The sequence below is a fragment of the Lycium ferocissimum genome, chromosome 7, assembly GCF_029784015.1.
Source record: "Lycium ferocissimum isolate CSIRO_LF1 chromosome 7, AGI_CSIRO_Lferr_CH_V1, whole genome shotgun sequence".
NCBI lineage: Eukaryota > Viridiplantae > Streptophyta > Magnoliopsida > Solanales > Solanaceae > Lycium > Lycium ferocissimum.
In genome coordinates this window covers 27,535,222-27,558,674 of record NC_081348.1, presented here as the reverse complement: position 1 = coordinate 27,558,674, position 23,453 = coordinate 27,535,222, and the positions used below count along the sequence as shown (strand labels likewise).

The 23,453-nt window shown below is 32.8% G+C and overlaps 1 protein-coding gene and 1 pseudogene across 1 annotated transcript; one reads left to right on the top strand and one right to left on the bottom strand.

Moving 5' to 3' along the window:
* Window positions 1-2,479: 2,479 nt before the first annotated feature.
* Window positions 2,480-6,731, bottom strand: LOC132064122 (wall-associated receptor kinase 2-like; annotated as a pseudogene).
* Window positions 6,732-14,114: 7,383 nt separating this feature from the next.
* LOC132064121 (uncharacterized) lies at window positions 14,115-23,325 on the top strand. Its single transcript, XM_059457009.1, has 14 exons — window positions 14,115-14,207; window positions 15,234-15,346; window positions 15,445-15,725; window positions 16,216-16,288; window positions 16,764-16,838; window positions 16,928-17,038; window positions 17,477-17,519; window positions 18,097-18,193; window positions 21,445-21,547; window positions 21,625-21,720; window positions 21,831-21,857; window positions 22,138-22,237; window positions 22,813-22,897; window positions 22,976-23,325. Exons 2-14 carry the CDS (start codon window positions 15,251-15,253, stop codon window positions 23,115-23,117), a joined length of 1,329 nt encoding a protein of 442 aa, XP_059312992.1. The 5' UTR covers window positions 14,115-14,207; window positions 15,234-15,250; the 3' UTR covers window positions 23,118-23,325.
* Window positions 23,326-23,453: the final 128 nt, after the last annotated feature.

Sequence of the window (23,453 nt, the reverse complement as noted above, 5' to 3'; positions counted from 1 at the left end):
TAATAGTGTTACAACTCATTCTTTAAATTTCTAAATTAGCATGCCTTTGTTGGGTGTGTGTAACAAAGTCCAACATTAATAGCTGAAAATAAAAGTAAGTTGTTGATAAAGTATTGTATACTCTTAATTATATTTTTATTATTTTCCCTCCAATTTTTTGTTTCCTTATTCTCTTTTACCATTAAAAATAAATAAAATTAATCGTTGCATGATGAAACTCAATATATTATGGGAAAATTTCAGATTGATACAAGTTGGTGAGTTACATTGCAAAAAAATAGTCCAAAACTTATATTATAAAAAATAGCCCAAAATATGCAAACATATACAGACACTTATACCAACATATACAGACATATAAGAAGGCACATAGAGAAAAGTTTGAGTCATTTTTTGTAAGAATTAAAAAAAATGGTCAGTTTTGATAGCATTATTGCTTCAATTAACATACAATGTAATTTTCTCATATATTATCATAGATCGTTGCTAAATTTGATCACCAAATTAAACATGAAAATTATGAGCAGCATCATGTATATTGTTGTTCAAGTAGTAGGTTGGTAAATATAATTGACTTACAAATGTAGGATGTCAGTAGTTCAGCTAGTTGGCTAACTTTCATCGTCTTGTTGATGAGGTTTCAATTCTCAAGTTGTAATCCTCATCCGTAAAAGAAAAAAAAAGACTTACCAATCGATAACCAACAGATGAATCCGTTCCTAAACGGCTAGTTGGTAAATATTTTACCAATATAAAATTATTTGTTCTTGTAAAATTTGAAATTTCTACAGAACATAAACACTAATTCCCCAATTTCCCATCGCCCTCAGCAGATGATCCCTCCACCTGTAGAGATTATATGCAGTGTTTAGTTTCTACGGAACATAAACACTACTTCTTAATCAGTGCCAAAAAATATGTTGCTAATACTGATTTGTGATGTTACTTTCGCCCAAACTGTTTGAATTTGCGTCTCCTTTTAGAAAATTGTGCACTATGAATAGTTGTTTACTTGAATTTTCTGCCTGTTCACCCAGTGCATTGTGAAATAAGTGAGTCTGTGGTTACGTGTGTAAAAGATTTTAAGATTTAGATTTGAATGCCGATTGGCACTGCACTGACCTTTGTACTTTCTTTGATTGTTGTGAATATGTGACTGTCAAACTAGCATTAAACTGGCTTAAAGTGAACTTTAACCGTCGAGTCTGAGTGATATGTTTCTGTTGGAGGAAATGATCTCTCATGATCATTTACAAATTGAATAGAAAAAAATGGCCTTTTCAGATCACTTATGCGTAAAAAATGAAGATATAAAACTAAAAATAACTTTGTAAAGGACTACAAAACCATTTTTTTTTTTTGGTTTGTAGTAACATGAAAGCAAATTCATCTGATTAAATTTTCAAGTGCTAACTTCTTGTGAATCTGTGGCAAACTCTAGATTGTTCTGGTAGAGCCAGATACAAAAGTATATTTCAAGGTCAACAATCAATTCAATCCCTCTTGTTATAAGATATACGTTGAATCCATTTTATCTACGTAGCAAACAAGAGATGACACATTGAAGACCAAAGTTGTTCGTCTTGTTTGTGCTGTTTATTTAATCCTACACTCTATCAATTACCCTTGTAATAGGAGTGTTGAAAACTTCTTTCGTGTGTTTTGTGACAACGGGATTTTCATTCTTCTTATGGAGCGTATTTTTGATGCGTCTAGGCACTTATCGGAAGTTTGCGTTGAGGCCAATAAGAAAGTAGCTGAAGTCAATAACGGTATGTTGCTTGCGTTTCTGAAATCAATATGTATACTTTCTTTGTCAGGGATGAGTGGATGATAGAGTGTTTACCCCCAAGGAGCACCTAGAATTTTTTTAATTCTTCAAGTCCTGTAATTGCGCCTAGAATATTGTTAGTACTTATAGGAAGTGTCTGCAATATGTCACAAATCTGCCATAGCACTACAAGAGAACAAGCATTCTGCTAGAGATACAAATCCTGATTTGTAATTATAGGTTTCTACTTATCAAATTCTTTAGATGCTATGAGTTGCATTTTAAGTCATCTTTGTTGGGTTTGGTATTATTAGTACGAACTAGAGAATGAAATTGAGCAATGATTTATCTGTTTATATTGGAGTTTTTATCAATGAGGGGAAGTGTTTGGCATGCTACTCTGTGACTTCCTTAATGTATTCTGTTATCTGTCCGTCCACTCTGTTAGTCACTTTTTGAGGTAAGGTTGGTTTTGAATAATATGCATGCAATTTGTTTTAAATGATTTGACACTTGGAAATCTTTTGTCTATTTGCAATATGCAACAAAAGTAAAAGAAACACACATCATCGAAAGGTCCTGTATCTATAATGTAGGAAGATCTCCGGCACTGTATCTTAAATATATCTGAGTTAATTACTTATAGTTGTAGCTGTTTATTTCATGCTTCCAGCACTAAAAGAAGAAAAAGGAAACCCCTGAAAGCAAAAAAAAAAAAAAAAAAAGTTTGAATTGAGAAGAAAAAGTAAAAGAACCTGCATTAGAACATTCAACATGGAAGAGACATAGGGATGGGACATTAACATACACACAATCTTATGACATTATTAGTGGCCTAGATTTTGGTTCAACTTGGACCGTATGTAGGACGCATTATACGAGAACTATCTGAAATAGGGGTATTTCCATAGGAGTTAAGTGGAACTGTGTAAAGATCTGATAATTCATCCTGATCATTCTCTTCCTGTCCATGTTGATTAGACCAAGAGATTCCAGTTAACTTCCTCAAACCTTCAATTTCAATAGCCACTTCCTTCATTGTAGGCCTATCTTCTCCATGCGGCCGAAGGCAGTTCTTCACCAGCTCAGCCATCTTTTGGAGTTGCTCAAGACTCCCTTCCGCAAAACACGATGATCAATAATATGAAACAAGCTATTCTTATTCATGGACAACACAAAATAATCGCTCAAATTCTTGTCCTCTTCGTTTCTAGCTCTAATAATAGGTTTCAACCCTGTCAAAAGTTCTGCCAGAACAACTCCAAAGCTGTAGACATCACTTTTCTCCGTCAATTGACTTGTGCGAAAATATTCAGGATCCAAGTACCCTGATGTCCCTAGAACTAACGTAGCCACATGTGTTTGATCTAGAGGAATTAACCTTGAAGCTCCAAAATCTGCCACTTTAGCTGTGTATACATCATCCAACAATATGTTGGCAGACTTAACGTCCCTATGAATTATAGGCATGGACGCAAATGAGTGAAGGTAAGCAAGTGTAGTGGCTATCTCTGCTGCAATTCTCAAACGGTTTTGCCAAGTTAACCAACCCCCTCCACGTTGGTTGTGAATGTGCTCGTAAAGAGTTCCTTCAGAGACGTACTCATAAACCAATAAAGGAACTTCATCTTCCAAACAACACCCAAAGAGCCTCACCACGTTTCGATGGTTGATTTGAGTGAGAATAAGCACCTCATTGATAAACTGCTCAATTTGATTCTCGTCCACAATTCTAGATTTTTTAATGGCAACTATACGAGTATCACGTAGCACACCTCTATATACAATCCCGTTGCCACCACGACCAAGAATTTTGTCATTGGCATAATTGTTCGTAGCTTTCTTGAGCTCCTCAGCAGTAAAAATTTTTGTTGCTTTCACACCACCCTCGTTAGTGGAGATTCTATGTTTCAATAACAAACCACCATTTTGTTGGAAGAATTTATCCCTGAGTTTAATCAATTTTCTTTTCTTGATGCTGAAATAGAGCCAAGTTATCACAACCACTAGGGAGATAAAGCCAACTCCGGTACCTATGTAAAAATTGAACTTTATTTGTCAATATAGATTAGCTAGATCAAAAATACAGGATTTTACACACTCATTTTACTTTTGATTGTACATGCTAACGAATTGCTGTTCCTAGTGGCTGTTTCAAACACATGAAAGAAGTGTTGTATTATTCAAACATAGTCCGGATTTTTGGAGGAAAAAAATTGAACAGTTCATGGTCTTATATTATAACAATCATATATACCAAAATTTGGAGTTATTTTATTTCGTTATTAAAAAAACGCACAATACATAAAAATCATTATCCTTAAACTTAATGCCTTTAAAAAAGCTTTGGGTGTACAAGTAAGAACTTGTCTCCACTTTGTCAGTTGAACACTCTTAACTTACAAAATAATCATCTAGACACCTCAACTTGTGTAAAGTACACCTCGAAAAGTTATGTGCCACGTCGGTATTTGTGTTTACGCGTTCAACTTTATACAAGTTGAGATGCCTACTTATGCAAACCCAAAGTTGGAGGGCACACTTGCCAGCTGAGGCCAAGTTTGAAGGCCTGTTTATGTATTAAGCCTTAAAAAAAAACATAAGAATATTGGAAATCAAAATTACTGCTTTGCCACATATGTGGTGTGGGTATAATGTACTATCATATAAGAGAAAAATGTAATATTCAATTTTGGTTAATTCTCTATATTATATAAATGAACAAGAGTGGGACGAAGACAACAACAAATAAGTGTGCAAAAATAGTTTGAAATAGACCTCCAAGCTTCCTAGTCATTTTGTAGCATAGAAAATAACATTTCCTCTGGCCCAAATTATGTGATAACTCTTTTCTTTTTAGTCTATTTAAATACCTGATAAAGAATTTCATCTTTATGTATTTAGAAATAATCTTACTTTAAACTTATCATTTTACTCTTATATGAGATTATTTATAACCACACAAATATCTATTGATAATTTGGATCACAAATTTCCAAAAAAAAAAAAAAAAAAAATCCCAAAAAAACTTCAACTCTATGCCCAATTAACCAACATCACATAAAATTTAACTGAGAAAATGTTAGTATTTGTAGTTATGAAGATTTTCCAAGATAGTTACCTATAGAGAACTTGATCCAAGGAAACTCAGAGGAGGGAGCAATACAACCACGGCCATCCTTTTTGCCATCACCAGTATATCCATTAGGACAAGAACAAATATGACTCCCGGGGGTGTTTGTGCAGTTCTTTTCACAAGAATAGGTGCTTGGATCAGCACATTCATCAATATCTGAGAAAATCAAATAAATGTATCACCGTTGTATCAAAGAATGAGAGTTGATGATCGAAAGAAGCATAAAGCAACTTTCACTTCTTGTAAAATGTTTTTTCATTTTATGAAAATGAAACAACTGAAAATCATACTCTATGGGAACAAGGGGTTAAATTTGCTTTTATACAATGCGAAATTGAGTAACCTTTTTATTTACTGATTGTTTTATCTAATATTATCCCCGCTGTTAGAAGAGAGTCTTGTTTTTGCCATTAATCCCTAGCGAAGTTCCCGTCCATCCTAGCACATCCCTTACTTATTCCTCCCTTTGTCACAATTTATGTACATTTTTGGCTTTTCTAGATTCAAATTATGTGAACTTTGATCAACATTTTAAAATGTATTGTTTCATCATATTGATATGAAAAGAATTGTAACTTATAGTACTTTTTGAATATCTAAATTTTAATTTTAAAGTATTAACTTGATATAATCCAATTTAGGTTGCAAGATTATTCAAATTGACCACTTAAATTGAAACGAAGGAAGTAGTATTAATTCTTAGTATATAATTATCAGAAACTATTTTCTACTCAGAAATCAAACACCGAATTTTAAAAATATATTTTCTGTGGAAATATATCTGTATTTCCTAAGAAAACTTTTTTTTTTTTTTTTTTGGTTTTGTATGTGCGTGGGGACATCGTCCTACCTTGGCAGCCTGAAGGGAGATATGGATTGCCCAGAAAACCTGATTTACAGCTGCAGCGGTAGCCTTGAAAATCAGCATCGGAATCAACACACTGGCTATTTTCGCTGCAAGCATAATCCGCGCTTCCTTGAGCTTGCGTGCAAGTAAGAGTGCCGATGGCCCAGTCCAGCACAATGGGCACACTAGCCTTAATCCTCTTATCAAGGTTATAATCACTTACATCCGGTAGGCCTCGAAAATGGAAGCGGTCTGCCTCGCCTAGAAATGCAAACCCGCATTCACTAAACGACAAAACATGGGTGTGGTTTCCTGAGCTAGACATGGTTGTGTTATAGTATTTCAAGCCCTTGGGTATACGTTTACGGCAGCAGCCCTTCCCCATACATACTCCTTCCATCACATCGCCTGGGCTAGTACAGCTGGTGTTGCAGCCATAGTTAAAGTTATTAGTCCCCGTGATGGAGACAGAGTCATCGCAACCAACTACAGTAAACCTGTTCAGCGCCGAGAAACTATATGGAGTTCTTTCTGCAAGTTTGATCCAAGCGAATTCGTGGAGCACAGCTCCAGTGGAATTGTAACATCTCCAACTGATGACATTGGAGATGCGCAATTCAGCATCGGAGATATCATAGACCTCAATCTCGTCTATGAAGGGTTTCATAGAACCATCATTAGATATGTTGCAGCTGAGCTCGAACCCCAAATCATAGAAGCAACCTGAGCCAATACCGAATGGGTATGGAACCGTAACGTTCCCACACTGCTTACGGCATCCTGGTTTTGTGACATTGGCAGCTTTAGTAATGGTGGTGTTGGTGCTATTAGTGGTGTTTTGGGCCGTGGCTAATGTCAGTATTAGCACACAAGCGTAAAATAAAGCAATAGGACTCCAAATCACTTGTTTTATTTCCATGGTTTTTTATGAATTTCCAAGATGATGCAAACTAGTTCGACCAGCAACTTACTAATATATAGTAGTATTACTAGTATGGTATGCCGTGCTTCGCACGGCCCAACACGAAAAGGAATTTAATCAGACAATTTGTTTCTAGCCTAATTTAAAATTTTCAGTAAGTTGGTAACTCTTAAAGTAACATAATATACCTAAGCATCATAACTGAGTGTCACTAAACTATAACCACATAAATAAAAGTATCATATACAATTATTCTAATTTCTTTACATAAAATTGAGAGTTACAAAAATTAAGTAGATCTTTTAAAGATTGATGCAGGCCACCATTGATCATCTCAAATCATCTCTAGTCTTGACTGTAGATCGCAAGTCACTATAACAACAATTTACATTTTCTTTGCTTGTCGATCTCTTTATTTATACGGAATCAGTACTTTAATTATCATTTTGATATTCATCTTCTCTGATTCTGTTATTTTCTTTTGGTTATCCATCTAAATATTTTATAATAACTTCTACTGTTGTATTGGAACTAATTTGATATTTTAATTCTTACCTGGTTTGGCATGGTGTATGTTTTGTTTTTGGTTGGCTTTTCATTGTTCTTTCTTTTTATAACTTTTGGAAAGGAATAATCACAACGAAGTCTATATATAATTCAGAACCACCACCCCCCCCCCTCCCTCCCTCCCTTATCCCTCCTAGTTGGTTGGTTTTTGGTTTCTTAAAGATAATAAAAGGAACATTTCTGTGTTAATATTATCTCAGACTTTTCTAAAGCTTGTAGAAGATCCTACTAATTGATTACCCTTTGCATTTAACAATAGCTTAGAGACTATTGTTTTCACTATTTGAACTTCATTATATGTGTTTCAGTAGGAATTTTGAGTTGTCAAGAAACAAAATCATTATATGATACTGCCTCTATAGCAAATTGAGTTTTTGTCCATGATAGCGGAAGCAAATATCTTTATAGAAGTAATTCATGCATTATTTAGTGAAAAAGCTTACAACGTAGAGCGGTATTGATCAAAAATCTTTGTTAATACCTTTATGTTGACATTGTTGTATTTTTTTATTCACTGAATATTTCTGTTTAAAATAAGTCTTGAAAAAATATTGAAGCGAAATAATTTCCACTCAACTACAATATTATTTAATATTAATTTATGATAACGTGTAGGAGCACATGTTACGGTCATAAATAACTCAAATATATACTGTCAAGAGAGTCTATGCAAACAATCAAAATTAGGAAGGAAATATTAACACCTTTTAATTAAGAAGTAATTTCATCCCTAGACATACGACCTTACACATCACAAATTATGGTTTAAAGAATCAACCCCATTTCTTTATTATTTACCAAGTTATGGTACAAAATATTTCTACATATTAACACCATAACAAATGATTAGATGTGGAATTTGAACATAAAGTCAGAAATGTTGAGTTCTGATTGGTGTTGTTGAGTCTTTGAATGTGTGAGAATGAAATAGTAAAGAATTATTGAGATCAAATCTTAATCCGCAAAAACCTTTCCACCTAACTAAATATTTATTCTGTTTCTCCTTATTTTATTTTACATTTGAAACCTGATTTTATTTTGAGAAATATTTATCATTTGATCTAAATGCTTGTAATTTAAAAAGTAATCTGACATATACAATTACATGTAAAATTCAGTGATAAAATAATATTCACACTTTCCCGTAAAAATTATATCACATAATTAGGTTCTTTCAAAAATAATAAAAGATTTTAAAATACAAAAGAAGAGAAGGTCTAAGTATATGAGGAGAAAATGGAAGATGAAAAAATTACTAAAAGCAAGAAAAAGACGCCAAGTAAAGTAGTTGATGACAATCCGCAATTTACGACGGAGCACGTGTCACCTTTAGCCAGGGAGACATTGGCCCACAACTAAGAGGGATAAATCAAGAACTAAAATAAATGTAATGCATGAGGTACAAGTTGGAACAGCTATGTTTGTCCCATCAACTCCCATTTTACTATACTACTATATAGAAGCACCACTTTGGTGCACTTTTTGGTCGTCCGTCTGTGGGCCCCAAAAAAAAATTTGTGGCCCACATATTATTAAACACAAATCAACTAATATTTAAAAAAAAAAAATTGTGTCCCCATATTAAACACAAACCAACCAATATTAAAAAAATAAACAATGTCAAAAAAACGTGCAGATTTTGTATTCGTAGCAAACACTAATATAATAAAGTTTTAGATACGGAACATAAACTACAATTTAGTTGTGGGCCCACATATTAAACACAAACCAACCAATATTAAAAAAAAAAAAAGGTAAAAAAAGTGCAACCCACCGTCTCCAAACTCACGGGCAAAAAAAAAGTGGACCCCATATTAACAAAATCAAGCAACATAAAAAAAAAGTGAATCCCATATTAAAAAACAAACAATGTCAAAAAAAGGTGCAAATTTTGTATTCGTAACAAACACTAATATAATAAAGTTTTATATACGATCACAAACTACAATGTTATATTAATCGTGTTTTGAACATTAAAAAAAATAAAGTAAAAAAGGTGGAACCCACTATCTCCAAACTCACGGAAAAAAAAGTAGATCCCATATTAATAAAATCAAGCAATATAAAAAAAAAAAATAAGTGAATCCCATATTAAAAAAACAAACAATGTCAAAAAAACGTGCAGACTTTGTATTCGTAGCAAATACTAATATAATAAAGTTTTAGATACGGAGCACAAATTACAATGTTATATTAATCGTGTTTTGAATATAGTGTGTGTGTGTGTATATATATATATATTATATGCATAAAAATAGTGCAAACTAATAATGTCCAAAAGGGTGGGCCCTATACTAAACAACACCAAGCAATATAAAAAATGGACCCCATATTAACAAAATCAAGCAATAAAAAAAAAAAAAAAAAAGTGAACCCCATAAAAAAAAAAATAATGTCCAAAAAAAAGGACTTTGTTTTCGTAGTAAACACTAATTTCCAAAGTATCTCATTAAGTCAATAATGATGGATTCATTGCCACGCGCGTATCAATCCATTAGTGGGAGCAAATGAATCGCTTTTCTTCAAAAAGTTAAGCTCAAACCATACGCTTTTTTTTATATTGCCGAGATCTAATCTAAATATTAAACTCGTTGTATTTGCTATTCCTCCATATCATTTATTTGTTATGTTTGCTAAAATAAATATACTTAAAATACTTATATTTTAAAATAAGATATTTAATTACTTTTTCATTTTTAAAGAGATCTAATGTCGAAAATAAATTAATATCAAATGGAGATCAAATAATGAATAAGGTAAATTAGTCAAATTATAATTCTAATTCGACGTTTTCTTAAAAAATCATGCAAAAGACAACATGACAAGTAAAATGAGCTAAACCGAGAATATTTATCAAAAATTAAAAAATAGTATTTCTTCATTTAAATAGAAAATCAATTTCTACTTTGTTTCGTTTTAAACATGTAAAATTAATTTAATAATTTGAATTAGAATTATCCAAATCAAAATTTGATAAAAAATAATAAGTATTTTACACTTTTAAATTAATTGAATTAAAATTGAAAGTATCAACCGATGCTTAAATATTGCTATTATTTTATCTCAAAAGAGAGGAAAATAGTTTCCTTTTAAACAAGTCTTCTCTTTTAAAAAATATTAATAAATTTTTGTCGATTTTATATTCATAGCAAACATTAATATAATAAAATTTTAGATACGGAACACAAACTATAATGTTATATTAATCGTGTTTTGAACATAGTATATATATATATATATATATATATCCTATAAAAAATTACATACACAAACTTATGTATGTTTATATATATATATATATATATATATATATTATGTCTATCCAAACACAACTACAATATTTTAGATTATAGAGTATTTATGTGTATAGTGTTGATATTGCTTGATTTTTTAATATAGGGTCTATTTTTTATAAATATAAAATCAACAATTCTGATCGGTTCATCATGCTTTATCAAAACACTTTTTGTAGTTTTGTTTGATTTGATAATATATACTTTTATATGATAAACACACACACACACACACATATATATATATATGGCAAAATCATTAAATACCTAAAAATTCCTGAAGAAATATTATATTAGTGGAAAAAAGACATCAGTTTGCAAAAATTTACGGGTCTATTTTATTTATGGAAGAATTTCTAAAACGGAAGAGGGGTATTTTTTGGTTAAAAATATAAGGGTATTTAAGCCTCGATTGATACTTTAGAGTTAATTCAATTAATTTAAAGGATTAAAATATTTTATGAGAGAATATACTATACTTATTATTTTTATCAAATTTGGATTTGGATAATTCTAATTCAAATTTTTTTATTTTACATGTTTAAAATAATACAAAGTAGAAATTTGATTTTCTATTTAAACGAAGAACTTATACATATAATATTAGTTATTTCTTGGTTTAGCTCATTTTACTTGTCATGTTGTCTTTTGCACTTTTTTTTAAGGAAACGTCAATTAGAATTATAATTTGACTAATTTACCTTATTTATTATTTGATCTCCATTTAATATTATTTTTTCTTTTACGACTTTAATCACTTTTCACATTTTATTAGAGTAAGAATAAAAATTAAAATATAAATATTTTAAGTATATTTATTTTAGTAAACATAACAAATAAATGACATGGCGGAATAGCAAATACAACAGTTAAATATCTAGATTAGATCTCAGGCTAATATAAAAAAAAGAAAGGAAATTGTATGGTTTGACTACTTAATCTTTTGAAGAAAAACAATAATATGGGGTACACGTTTTTTGTTGTACAATAATTTGATTTGCTCCCGCTAATGGGTTGATGCGCATGTGGCAATGAATCCACCACTATTGACTTAATGGGAATACTTTAGGAATTACATGAATATTCTTTAATTTTTTAATATGGGGTGCACGTTTTTTTTTTTTTTTTTTTTTTTTTTTAATATGGGTTCCATATTTTTTTTTTTTGATATTGCTTAATTTTTTTAATATGAGATCCACCTTTTTTTAAAAAAAAATATTTTTTAATTTTTTTAACATGGGGTCCACTCTCTTTTTTTTTTAAACATGAGTTGGGGACGGACGACCATCCATCCCCCAACCCATGCTTATATATATTTAATTTTTTTAATATGAGATCCACCTTTTTTTTTTTTTTTTTTTTACATGAGTTTGGAGGATTTTTTTTTTATATATTTTTTAATTTTTTTAATATGGGGTCCACTTTTTTTTTTTTTTTTTAAACATGAGTTGGGGACGGACGACCATCCATCCCCCAACCCATGCTTATATATAGTTTTTTTTTTTTTTAAAACATGAGTTGGGGACGGACAACCATCCATCCCCCATGCTTATATATAGTATAAAAATTTACTAGATGGCCTATGCCCGTGTTGCGCACGGGCCCAACACTTTGGATTATAGTGTATCTATGGGTATGTAGTTGTGTTTGGATATTGATAATATATATATATTTTATATTGATAATAAACATACATATATATATATATATACTATGTTCAAAACACGATTAATATAACATTGTAGTTTGTGCTCCGTATCTAAAACTTTATTATATTCGTGTTTGCTACGAATACAAAGTCGGCAAAAATTTATTAATACTTTTTAAAAGAGAAGACTTGTTTAAAAGAAAACTATTTTCCTCTCTTTGAGATAAAACAATAGCAATATTTAAGCATCAGTTGATACTTTCAATTTTAATTCGATTAATTTAACGGTGTAAAATACTTATTATTTTTTGCCCTTGAATAAAAAAGTGGGTGGGACTTGCCACATGGGTATCAACCCATTAGTGCGAGCAAATGAAATTATTGTACAACAAAAAATATGGATCTCATATTATTGCTTTTCTTTAAAAGGTTAAGTAGCCCAACCATACAATTTTATTTCTTTTTTTATATTAGCTTAAGATGTAATCTAGATATTGAACTGTTGCATTTGATATTCCGCCATGTCATTTATTAGTTATGTTTGCTAAAATAAATATACTTAAAATACTTATATTTTAAAATAAGATAAAATTTAATTACTTTTTCATTTTTATTCTTACTCTAATAAATGCGAAAATAAATTAATATCAAGTAGAGATCAAATAATGAATAAGGTAAATTAGTCAAATTATAATTCTAATTGACGTTTTCTTAAAAAATCATGCAAAAGACAACATGACAAGTAAAATGAGCTAAACCGAGAATATTTACCAAAAATTAAAAAATAGTATTTCTTCGTTTAAATAGAAAATCAATTTCTACTTTGTTTCGTTTTAAACATGTAAAATTAATTTAATAATTAGAATTATAATTATCCAAATCAAAATTTGATAAAAAATAATAAGTATTTTACACTTTTAAATTAATCGAATTAAAATTGAAAGTATCAACCGATGCTTAAATATTGCTATTATTTTATCTCAAAGAGAGGAAAATAGTTTCCTTTTAAACAAGTCTTCTCTTTTAAAAAGTATTAATAAATTTTTGTCGACTTTATATTCATAGCAAACACGAATATAATAAAGTTTTAGATACGCAGAAAGACAAAAACAATGTTATATTAATCGTGTTTTGAACATAGTATATATATATATATATATATATATATATATATATATTATCATTATCCAAACACAACTACATACACATAGATACACTATAATCTAAAGTGTTGGGCTTGTGCGCAGCACAGGCATAGGCCATCTAGTATAACTATTAAATCAACAATTCTGATCGGGTCATCATGCTTTATCAAAACACTTTTTGTAGTTGCATGATTTGAAAACTTTTTATGATGTCCAAACATGTTCTCCAATGGCAAAATCATTAAATACCTAAAAATTCCTGAAGAAAATTAGGTTAGGGAAAAAAGACATCACTTTAAGATGGGACGGGTCTATTTTATTTATGGACCCGAATTTCTTAACGAAAGAAGGGTATTTTTGGTTAAAAATATAAGGGGTCGTTTGGCTACTGGTTAGAGTTATGCACGGATTGGTTATGAGAGAATATATGGACTATAATTTTATGCATGGATTAGTAGTTATTTCTTTTTTTTATCCCACATAAAATAATACATAGATTTCCTCATAACTTATACATACAATATTAGTTATACAACTTTTTAAATTACAAACCAAACACCGTATTAAATATACATAGCAAAATAATTTTACCAAACACGATATTACATATGTAAGATAGAATACATGAATAATTTAATTCCTAACCATCAATCAAACGACCCCAAATAGCAGGAGTATATATATATATATACGTTCGAATACTCAAACAAAGAGCAGATATAAATAATTTTTGAAAGCAAAGGGGCAAATACGACCCTTCCCGAAACATAAAATAACATAAGCGCTGCTTCTTCTAAAACTCTTCCTTCCAATCAGAACAAAACCCTGTTACAGCCTTTTCCCGCCGCCGTCATATTCCGGCGGACAATTGTAGCTTTGTAAGTCTCTCTGCTTCTTTCAGTCTCTATTTAATTTATAAAATCGCACAGTAGCACTATTCTACGTGTCTGAACACAGTAAGGACAATACACCTTAATTGCACCGTGTGATTGTTTATAAAATCCTAAACAGCACTATTCTAAGAGGTTTGCTTGGTTGTTGGTTAGAGTTATACAGGGATTAGTTATGCATGGTTTAGTTATCTATTTATTAATTATTCCATCTTCTATCCTGCGTAAAATAATATATTGATTCCCTCATAACTTGTACATGTATTAGTTATGCGGGATTGTGAACCGGTGGTTACAGTATGTTCCCTTCATTTGTTTGTATGTGCGAAATAAAACCCTAATGTGACTTCTCCATTGAATTTGAATTCTAAATTAGTAACTTGTTGCTTTAATGCTTAAAAAAAGCTTGAACTGCAACACATGCATACTTTTTTTTTTTTTTTTTTCTAGTTTAGTTAAAGCTGATTCTGAGTATTTGTTTTCCTGTTCCTGTGATCATGGCTCAGAATTTTAGAACTACTAATTAACTTCAGATATCCTTAATGTCCAAGTTATTTTGTTCTTGTGGAGTTCAGCCATTGTATCGTAGACGATGTGTTTGATAATGTGTCTAAAGTAGTAATCTTTGGTCTATCAAGATTGAATTAATAGAGAGTGGACTGTATATGGAGATGCATATTAATACGAGGAAAGCAAAATATTATGACATACAGCATAAGGCGAACACCCCAAGGAATAAAAGGTTTGGGGCATAAAGGGTGGACAGTGCAAGGGATAAAGTGTGCATTCAGCTATCTTATGAGATGCTCTGCATAAGGCGAGCATCCCACTTATGGAAGTGCTATCCCTATGAAAGTTAAGCACATATAGCCATAGAGTGCGTCTCTCGTCAAGGCTATTTCCAGCTCCACCTTTTAGATATTGCTTTTCAAAAGAAATGGGCTTTGTCTTTCTGTCCTGTTGCACCTTTAATAACCCTATTGCTAACTGATGCATTCTTTTTTGTTTCTTCAGATTTAGGAGGCAGGAAAATGGGCAAGTCTACGAAAAGATCGAGGGAAGTAGTGGAGAGTGAAAGCAACTCTGAATTTGAGAATGATGAAATATTGAATGCGATGTCAGATGATGTTAGTTTTCTCACTTCAAATCACTTTTATGTACTTGTCTACTTTAGCTTTTTGCTTATACAGTTTACATATGAAATATGTTTTTTTGATATGATTAGGCTGAGAACTTTGATGACGACAGCAACGACAACAATGACTCTAGTGACAATGATGATGACGATGATGTTGACCATTTCGACAATGAAGATGAAAGTGGAGAACAAGAGGAAGAGGAAGATGAGGAAGGAGATCAAGAAGAAGAAGACGAAGATGAGGAAGGAGATCAAGGAGAAGAAGAAGAAGAAGGAGAAGAAGAGCGAGAGAAACTGATGGAGGCCCATAAAATTGCTGAAATGGAAGAACTTGAGAAAGAAATTATGGAACTTAGGCACAAGGAACAGTAAGTCACTCTCTCTACAACATAGCTTAGTTATATGATATGTTAGTAAAAGAAGCATTTCATTTCATGTTTGCATTTTTTAGAATTAATGTTTTTATTTTGAACTTATCACCTAATAAGTACATATTTTCTCTTTAATCTCATTTGAGACACAAAGGTTTCTGAGCTAAAGAATGATTTGTGTCACGATTTCTAAGATAACTTGTATAATAATGTATTTAATACATCAAGATTCATCTAGCTAGCGCCAAAAGAACTTTCATCATAATTATATCAAAGCTTCTCCACAATTTAATGTGTCTTTCTACTATTAAGTAACTTGCATCATATTGCTATCAAGCTTCAGCCCAGTTTCCCTTATTCAGTTTGGTTCAAGTCTTGATGATCATATAGTAAGACTAAAAGATAAATAATGTCAGCAGTAAAACAAGTAGGAAGTACCTGCTATCTAAGATGTGGTATTTGATTTTGGCGGTCATTATGTGCACAGAGATCTTTTGAAGAATCTGACGCGACATAAGGATGAGGATATTCTCAAAGGTCAAGCAGTTAAAAACCAGAAGGTATAGTGTACCAGATGGTACAGACAATACTCTTTAGTTTTGTCTTCTTATGATTGCGTTTTTTTTTTTTTTTTTTTGGTATACACACTTCCTATTGCTTCAATTAAAAGAAGTCCTGGTTACAGGGAACATAAATGCCTACCCTGTGATTGGAAGTGATTTGTTTCCCTCTATGTTTTGCATGATATCTATGTTGTATCTTTAATAGATACTATGTAATTGAGTTGCATATAAACTACACTTCTTTTGCTTCTTGGCTTGCCTATGGCTGAGTATTTAGCTTTAGTGCTAATATCATTTACATGATTATTCTGTTCAAGTAATAAGATTAGTGATTGACTAGTAATTCAACCTAGTATAATATATGATTAATGACTTACTATCTACTACGTGCATTGTCCAAGCTCGTCTTTACTTAATTATCAAAATGATTTTGTTAATTTCTTCCCTTTTTCCCTCTTTTAATTTCACAAAGGCTCTCTGGGACAAGACACTTGAGCTAAGATTCTTGCTGCAAAAGGCTTTCTCGAACTCCAATAGACTTCCGCAGGTTAACTGGGTTTACCATTTTGTTTCATCACTAGCATTAGAGTCATGATATTGACAAGTTGAACTTGAATGCATGTTGACTCCCTGCAGGAACCAATTAGGTCTTCCTTTTGTGATTCAGAGGACACAGTTAAAGATGCATATACAGATCTACTTGCATCTTCCACAAAAACCTTGGATTCTATACTGGAATTGCAAGAGGTAACGTGAGAACAGTTTCTTCATGGTCAATTTTCCTTTGGGAACAAAATATTAGTATCCTTTTGTTTTTGCTGGAAACCTAATTGTTGCTACTCCATCTGTGGTCCCATTACGTGATGGAGTTGCCACTTTGATGTGCCAATATATCCGAAACACTTCAATGATTAGGCATATTATAAGCACCTCGATAAATAGTTAAACTATGACCCGTTAGCAATATTCTCCTGCCAAATATCTACAAATTTTAAAATTGTTTTCTTGTAATATAATTTTAATACTTATAGGTCAAACAAAGTCAACTGATTTCTTGATCGTTGTGTATAGTTAATGTATGCCTCGTGAAGTAGGATGAAGGGAATGTTGTCTTGTGTTGAGGTAAATACAGTTCCTCTTAGCTTATTTAACCTCTTATTCAAAAAACATTTTGCCATTTGGCAGGTACTACTGCAGAAGAATCCATCAATTACTCAATCAGTGGACGGTATGACATGTAGCTTTGATTTTGCAGACACTCGAAGAGCTGCATCTATACACAAATTTGGGGTGGTTAATGTTCTTTATTCTGAGTTTTTGAAAATCTGAATTTACTTATTGAAATAATCCAATAGGAGTAGTAAAATATTGTTAGTCTCAAAAAAGGTAGTAGTAAAATATTGCTAAAACTTAAAAAGTAGGATGCAGCAAGATGATATTTATCAAAACTGATCCTCAAACTCAAGGTATTGACTAATTGACTACTTGAAAGGACTTAGGGACTTGCTTAAAAGCACAAAATAGATTATGTTTTAAGGGGTCAGAAGTTTGCTATATTTTCAAGAACAAAAGTAGTATAAGCCCCTGTCCTCTGCGATTAACTGAATAAGAATTCCTGGAAATTCTTTGACAAGCCACCATGTTTAGTAATGTTGCCAAATTGAAAAACCAAGTCCCTGACGTTTGCACATTTTTCACGTTTAAGAGCCTACTGACCATCAATTTTCCCCCTAGCTCAAAGACAACACATCTTTTGGGATTAACGTATTCACTGTTTGATGTTTCTTTAATTTTCTTTCCTGAAGTTAATTCTGCTAAAAGGTCGAAGCTTTTGGAAGATTCTGTTAAGTCAAATGGTGAAGTTGATGAAGATTGGCAGAAGATTTCTCAAATGCATTCAAGGTAAGAATGTTTAGTTGAGGCTTACTGCCGCACTTCCTTCTTTTATAGCTGTTGAAATTTTTTTATTACTCTGGATCACGATCTCAATTTGTTTGCTACAAGCCTACAAGATATACATGTTTTATATGACAAATCAGGAGAAAATTCCAACCTTGTAACTGTTAACACCAGGAAGAAGAGTGTGATTTAGGAGAAAATTCAGCCAACTTAGCCGGTAGATGTTTATCAGTGCTCCCGTTATTAAAAAAAAAAAAAAAAAAAGAAAAAAAAATATTTGCAGGTTCGCCAACTGTGGCGCCTAGCATTTAGGGGATTGACATGTATTATTCCAGAAAGCTAAAAAGTCAGATCATTTTTTCAGCAGAACATAAGTTATTCTGGTCTGGGCTTCAAATAATACCAACTAACTGAAGTGATTTAAGGGGTGGGGGTGGGTTACGAACTCTTAAAGAAAATAGCAAAAGGTGGCCAAATTAATTTGTAAGCATTTCCTTGCTAATTTCATTTGCATACATAGAACACCAACATTGGTACAGCCTAAGCTGGACCACATCATTGGGAGAATGTGAATTGACAATACCTGAACCCTAGTCACTTTTTGTCTTCTGTTGAATTTGAAACGTGGGTACAATTTTAAATGCATGAACCCAAATTTTGATACAATAGTTCATGCAAGCGAAATTTTCGCATGCAAGGTGCATTTCTCTCCGTGTTTTACACTAATCAAAAATCAAAATGATCAAGAGAGTGGTGCTGGAAGAAGCTAAGGCCCAAGCGGGGCGAGGTAAAAGAATTTTGGTGGATGCAATGTTCACTCTGTTCTAACTTGTCTTCCTTGCACGCTTTCAAGTTTCCACTGCCTATGAATTATGGAAAACCAGTTTTTTTGTCGATTTATTGCCGAGATGAGAATCTTTGAGATGGATGTGTGGGCACACTAGGAGTGACAGGATTAGGAATGAGGCTATTCGGGACAAGGTGGGAGTGGCCTCGGTGGAAGACAAGATGCAGGAAGCGAGATTGAGATGGTTTGGACATGTGAAGAGGAGAGACACAGATGTCCCAGTGCGGAGGTGTGAGAGGTTGGCCATGGATGGTTTCAGAAGAGGTAGGGGTAGGCCGAAGAAGTATTGGGGAGAGGTGATTAGATAGGACATGACGCAGTTACAGCTTACCGAGGACATGACCTTAGATAGGAGGGTATGGAGGACTCAGATTAGGGTAGAAGGCTAGTAGATAGTATCGTTTATCCTTTCATATTAGTAGTCGCACTATCGCGATATAAGTTCTTGTGCTTTGATTTCTGCTACTATCTGTTATTTTCTGTGCTTTGATTATCTTATTTTATCTGTGATAGCTACTACCCCTTTGCAAACTGCTTCATCATGGCTTAATCGTTTTCGTTATTTTCATTTCCATATCGCTTTGAATTTCTTGGCCTTATCTGACCTCTTTTTATGCTTTCTATTGAGCCGAGGGTCTTTCGGAAACAACCGTCCTACCTTGGTAGGAGTAAGGTCTGTGTACACTCTACCCTCCCCAGACCCCACGTTGTGGGATTCCACTGGGTTGTTGTTGTTGTTGTTGTTGTTGTCTTATTTATCTCTTCCCAGGTCTGATGTGTCTACTCCATGCATGCCTTTGTCTATCTGTATGACATGTCTCAATGTGTAGTTCCCTAGAGCAAGATAAGAATTTTGTGTTACAGTTATCTTAAATTTCTAACAGAAACATAAGTTATCTTATTCTTGGCTTTTTCCACTGTTCCCAAATATGTATCATAATATTCCATATATGGGACTGTCTGTCTGACACGAACAATGTGTATGTAAGTTCTCGTTTAACCTTATATTCCCTCAGTCCTATTTTATATGACAGTCTATGAAAAGTTTAGGGTATTACTTTGACTTATTAATACAATATTAGTCATAGTGCAAAGCATATTAAAGCAATGGTTGAGAAGCTAGCTGGCAGAAGAGCGGCCGATGAGGATTGGTGGAAGATTGTCCCAGCATGCATCGGTGGACATTATGGGAAGAAAGAAATGCAAGATGTTTTGTCGGGAAGAACAGTAGCATGCAGAAGACTAAGAGCCTGTTTGGATTGGCTTATAAGCTGTTTTCAGCTTTTTTGATTGTTTGGCTGACCAGTTTAAAGTCATTTTGTGCTTAAAATAAGCTCAAAAAAATAATTGGGCCTGTTTGACTTAGCTTATCTAAAGCAGCTTATAAGCTGAAAACAACTTATAAGCCAAAAAAATAAGTTGGGCTACCCCAACTTATTTTTTTTTAGCTTATAAGCTGCTTAAAATAAGCCCATCCAAACAGGCTGTAAGATGAAATAAATGTCTTAGCCTACTTTATTTTTGGTGTAAGCAAGATATGTTGGGGGAAGTAGAAGCTTTAGTTGATTTCATAGGGCAATTGTAAAGGTTTCTAGTTTTTTTGAAGATATCATCCGCCCATTGCGGGTTGTAAATTCCCACCTCATCAATTCTAAATGATGAGTTTTTTTCTTCTCAAAAAAAAAAAAAAAATGGTTAGCTGGCAGAGAAAAAACATCATACCACACTTTAAGACTTGGAACTTGGAATTCTTGAAAGTTCTGAAAGTCGTATAGAAATGTAATTGGTGTCAAATATTTTGTGACGAGTGTCATACAAATCAGGATAGAGCAAGTATAAGTTTTCTTTTGGATTAATCACAGCTAATTGAGATAATTAATTTGCTTTTACCATTTGATTGTTGAGCTAAACGCAACTGGAAATCAAATGAAAAAGGAGGGGAAAAACCTTGATCCTAACATCATCAAGATTGTTAATCCATGTTAGTATTGTTAATTTTAATTGTCTAATCTGGAGGGCGTGTAAACTTGGGTTCTTATGCCCTGGAAAGTTGTACATGACCTTTTTGATTGCTTTTTTTCTAGTGATTGTTTCTCATAATATATTACATTCTTCTAATCTGTTAGGTTAAATCCTCTGCTTCTCCTGTGAAGAATTAGGTTCTGCACCATATTATTAGTGTTGTTCTGGAGGCAGATTTTATATACATCTATAGTAGTTAGGAATTTTTTTTGCATAGCTATGAGTAATTGCGTAAATCCAAAAGTTAGTTTCCAAAACAGCTATTACTCTATCCTTTCCCTGGCATCGCATTCTCATGCAGCCAGTTTGTTTTGCCCTTTTTCCCTTTGCTAAATATATTGGTCTGTCATTGGAGATTGATGTTGGTAATTCTTTTGTGTCATAGGATGGCTGCTTTTAGGGACAAATCAATAGATAAATGGCAGAGAAAGACCCAGGTGACCTCTGGTGCTGCCGCCATCAAAGGCAAATTGCAAGCATTTAATCAGGTTTATTTCTGGGACTTTGAAAGATGCTACATACTGCAACGGTCAATGGCTACAATTAATTATCTGATATTGTACAGGATATTAGTCAACAAGTAGCTGGTTATATGAGGGATCCTAGCAAAATGATAAAAGGCATGCAGCAAAGTAGATCGGCAGTTGCACTATTTGGAACTGTAAGTCTTACTTCATGAGTTGATTTGAGACTGGCTATGTTTCTTAATGTTCATGATAACTTTTTTTTTAGTTTTCGTTAGTATTGATTTATGTGTATGCTTCTGTGCAGGTTCTAGATGCTTCTGGCAATGGAGAGGTATTAGTATTTTATTTATGCATTTTGTCAATTTTTGGCCCGAATAGTTTTGCTGTTCAAGTCGAATTGATATAAGAGTAGATCAGTAAATCTCCTTGTTGAGTGTGCTGCCTAGAAGAATCTAGTCATGCCAGTAGCTTTGTCAGGTTTATGCAATTAGTACAACAGTGGAAATGTCATTCTCCTTATGTACAAAATGCATTAGTTTTGGTTTGAGAATGCTCTTGCATGAATTATGTTTCCTCAGAGAAAAAAGCACAACTCATTATCCTTGGATCAGGGTACAAACATGGATGGTGATCCGGAACTTCTGGATGACTCTGAATTCTATCAGCACTTGCTGAAGGAGTTTTTTGAGGCAATAGATCCTGCATCATCCGGTAAGATGCTTCAACCAACCCCTCCCCCTCCCGCCCTCAAAATAAGCTGGTTATGTTTCAAAAATACCACTTTGCGAACCTTTCTATGGTGATTTATGGTATTAGGAAAATGTGGTTATCCTCTACTTTTGATGTGTATACCTGCAACATCATGTTCAATGTGTTTTCGCCTTTCTCCTATGGTTTTGACTGTCATATATTAGCTAATCGTATCGTTCAATGAGATATGGTTTCTTTAGGTTATTATGTTGCTTCAAGAATGTTGCCTGCTTTCATCGACATGAATTCTTTATCAATCATTTTCAGAAAGATCCCTGCTTTTACATGAATACCAAATCTATCGCTGTTGGTGCATGTATGCAGTATGAATAAGTTTCTAAAGATTACTGCTATAGATGAGCTTTTCTCAGATAATGTGTTCAAAAGATGTATTCATATGACTATAGTTCTTGCTTTTGGCTGAGAAAGCATACCTAGGCTTTTTTACTTCCTGGAAAAAGAACATCTAAGTCTAACTGGATGTGGTGTTGTTGAAAACGAACATCTAAAACTAACCAATTATTTATAAACTACAGAGACGGCATTCTATGCTCTGAAGAGACTGCAAACGAAGAAACGAAAAATTGTTGATCGCCGTGCTTCAAAGAGTCGTAAAATCCGGTAATTGATTAACGATTATATCGTGCAAGGCTGCATTTAGATTTCCTGGATTATTAAGTTTGGTTTTGGTTCTTGCAGGTATAATATTCATGAAAAGATTGTCAATTTCATGGCTCCTCATCAGCCTGTAAATCTTCCACCAATGGCCTCCAAATTGTTTGAGAATTTGTTCTCAGGCGGCTCTACCCCGAGGCCACTTGCTTTAGGTTCCCAAAATTGAAGTCTCCTAGAGTTATTCCTATTAGATACGGAGTATACGATATGTAATTGTAATATTTATTACTTTGTACTTATAATATCATAAGTAGATCTTAACGTTAGTTTGTTATTTGGGCCGAGTTAGTTATAGACTAAAGAGGTAGATAATTGCATCTGCAGTAACTTCATTCTTTCTTGTTTTTGATTGAAAACTGAATCAATTCCTTTTACTTCGGCTTTGTAAGTTTGTTTTATTCAAGGTCTCAGTAGACCAGCTCTAAGCTAATTAAAATGAGATGAAATCGTGCATAATGAGTGATTAATGCAGTCCGTAGTCTTCAACGAATAGGAATAGGAA

What these genes read in the sequence shown, in the direction of transcription:
- LOC132064121 (XM_059457009.1), top strand. Translation starts at nt 15,251, where the DNA reads ATGGGCAAGTCTACGAAAAGATCGAGGGAAGTAGTGGAGAGTGAAAGC. An exon ending in TGAATGCGATGTCAGATGAT is followed by an intron (nt 15,347 to 15,444) that starts GTTAGTTTTCTC and finishes TGATATGATTAG; the next exon opens with GCTGAGAACTTTGATGACGA. An exon ending in AATTGCAAGCATTTAATCAG is followed by an intron (nt 21,548 to 21,624) that starts GTTTATTTCTGG and finishes GATATTGTACAG; the next exon opens with GATATTAGTCAACAAGTAGC.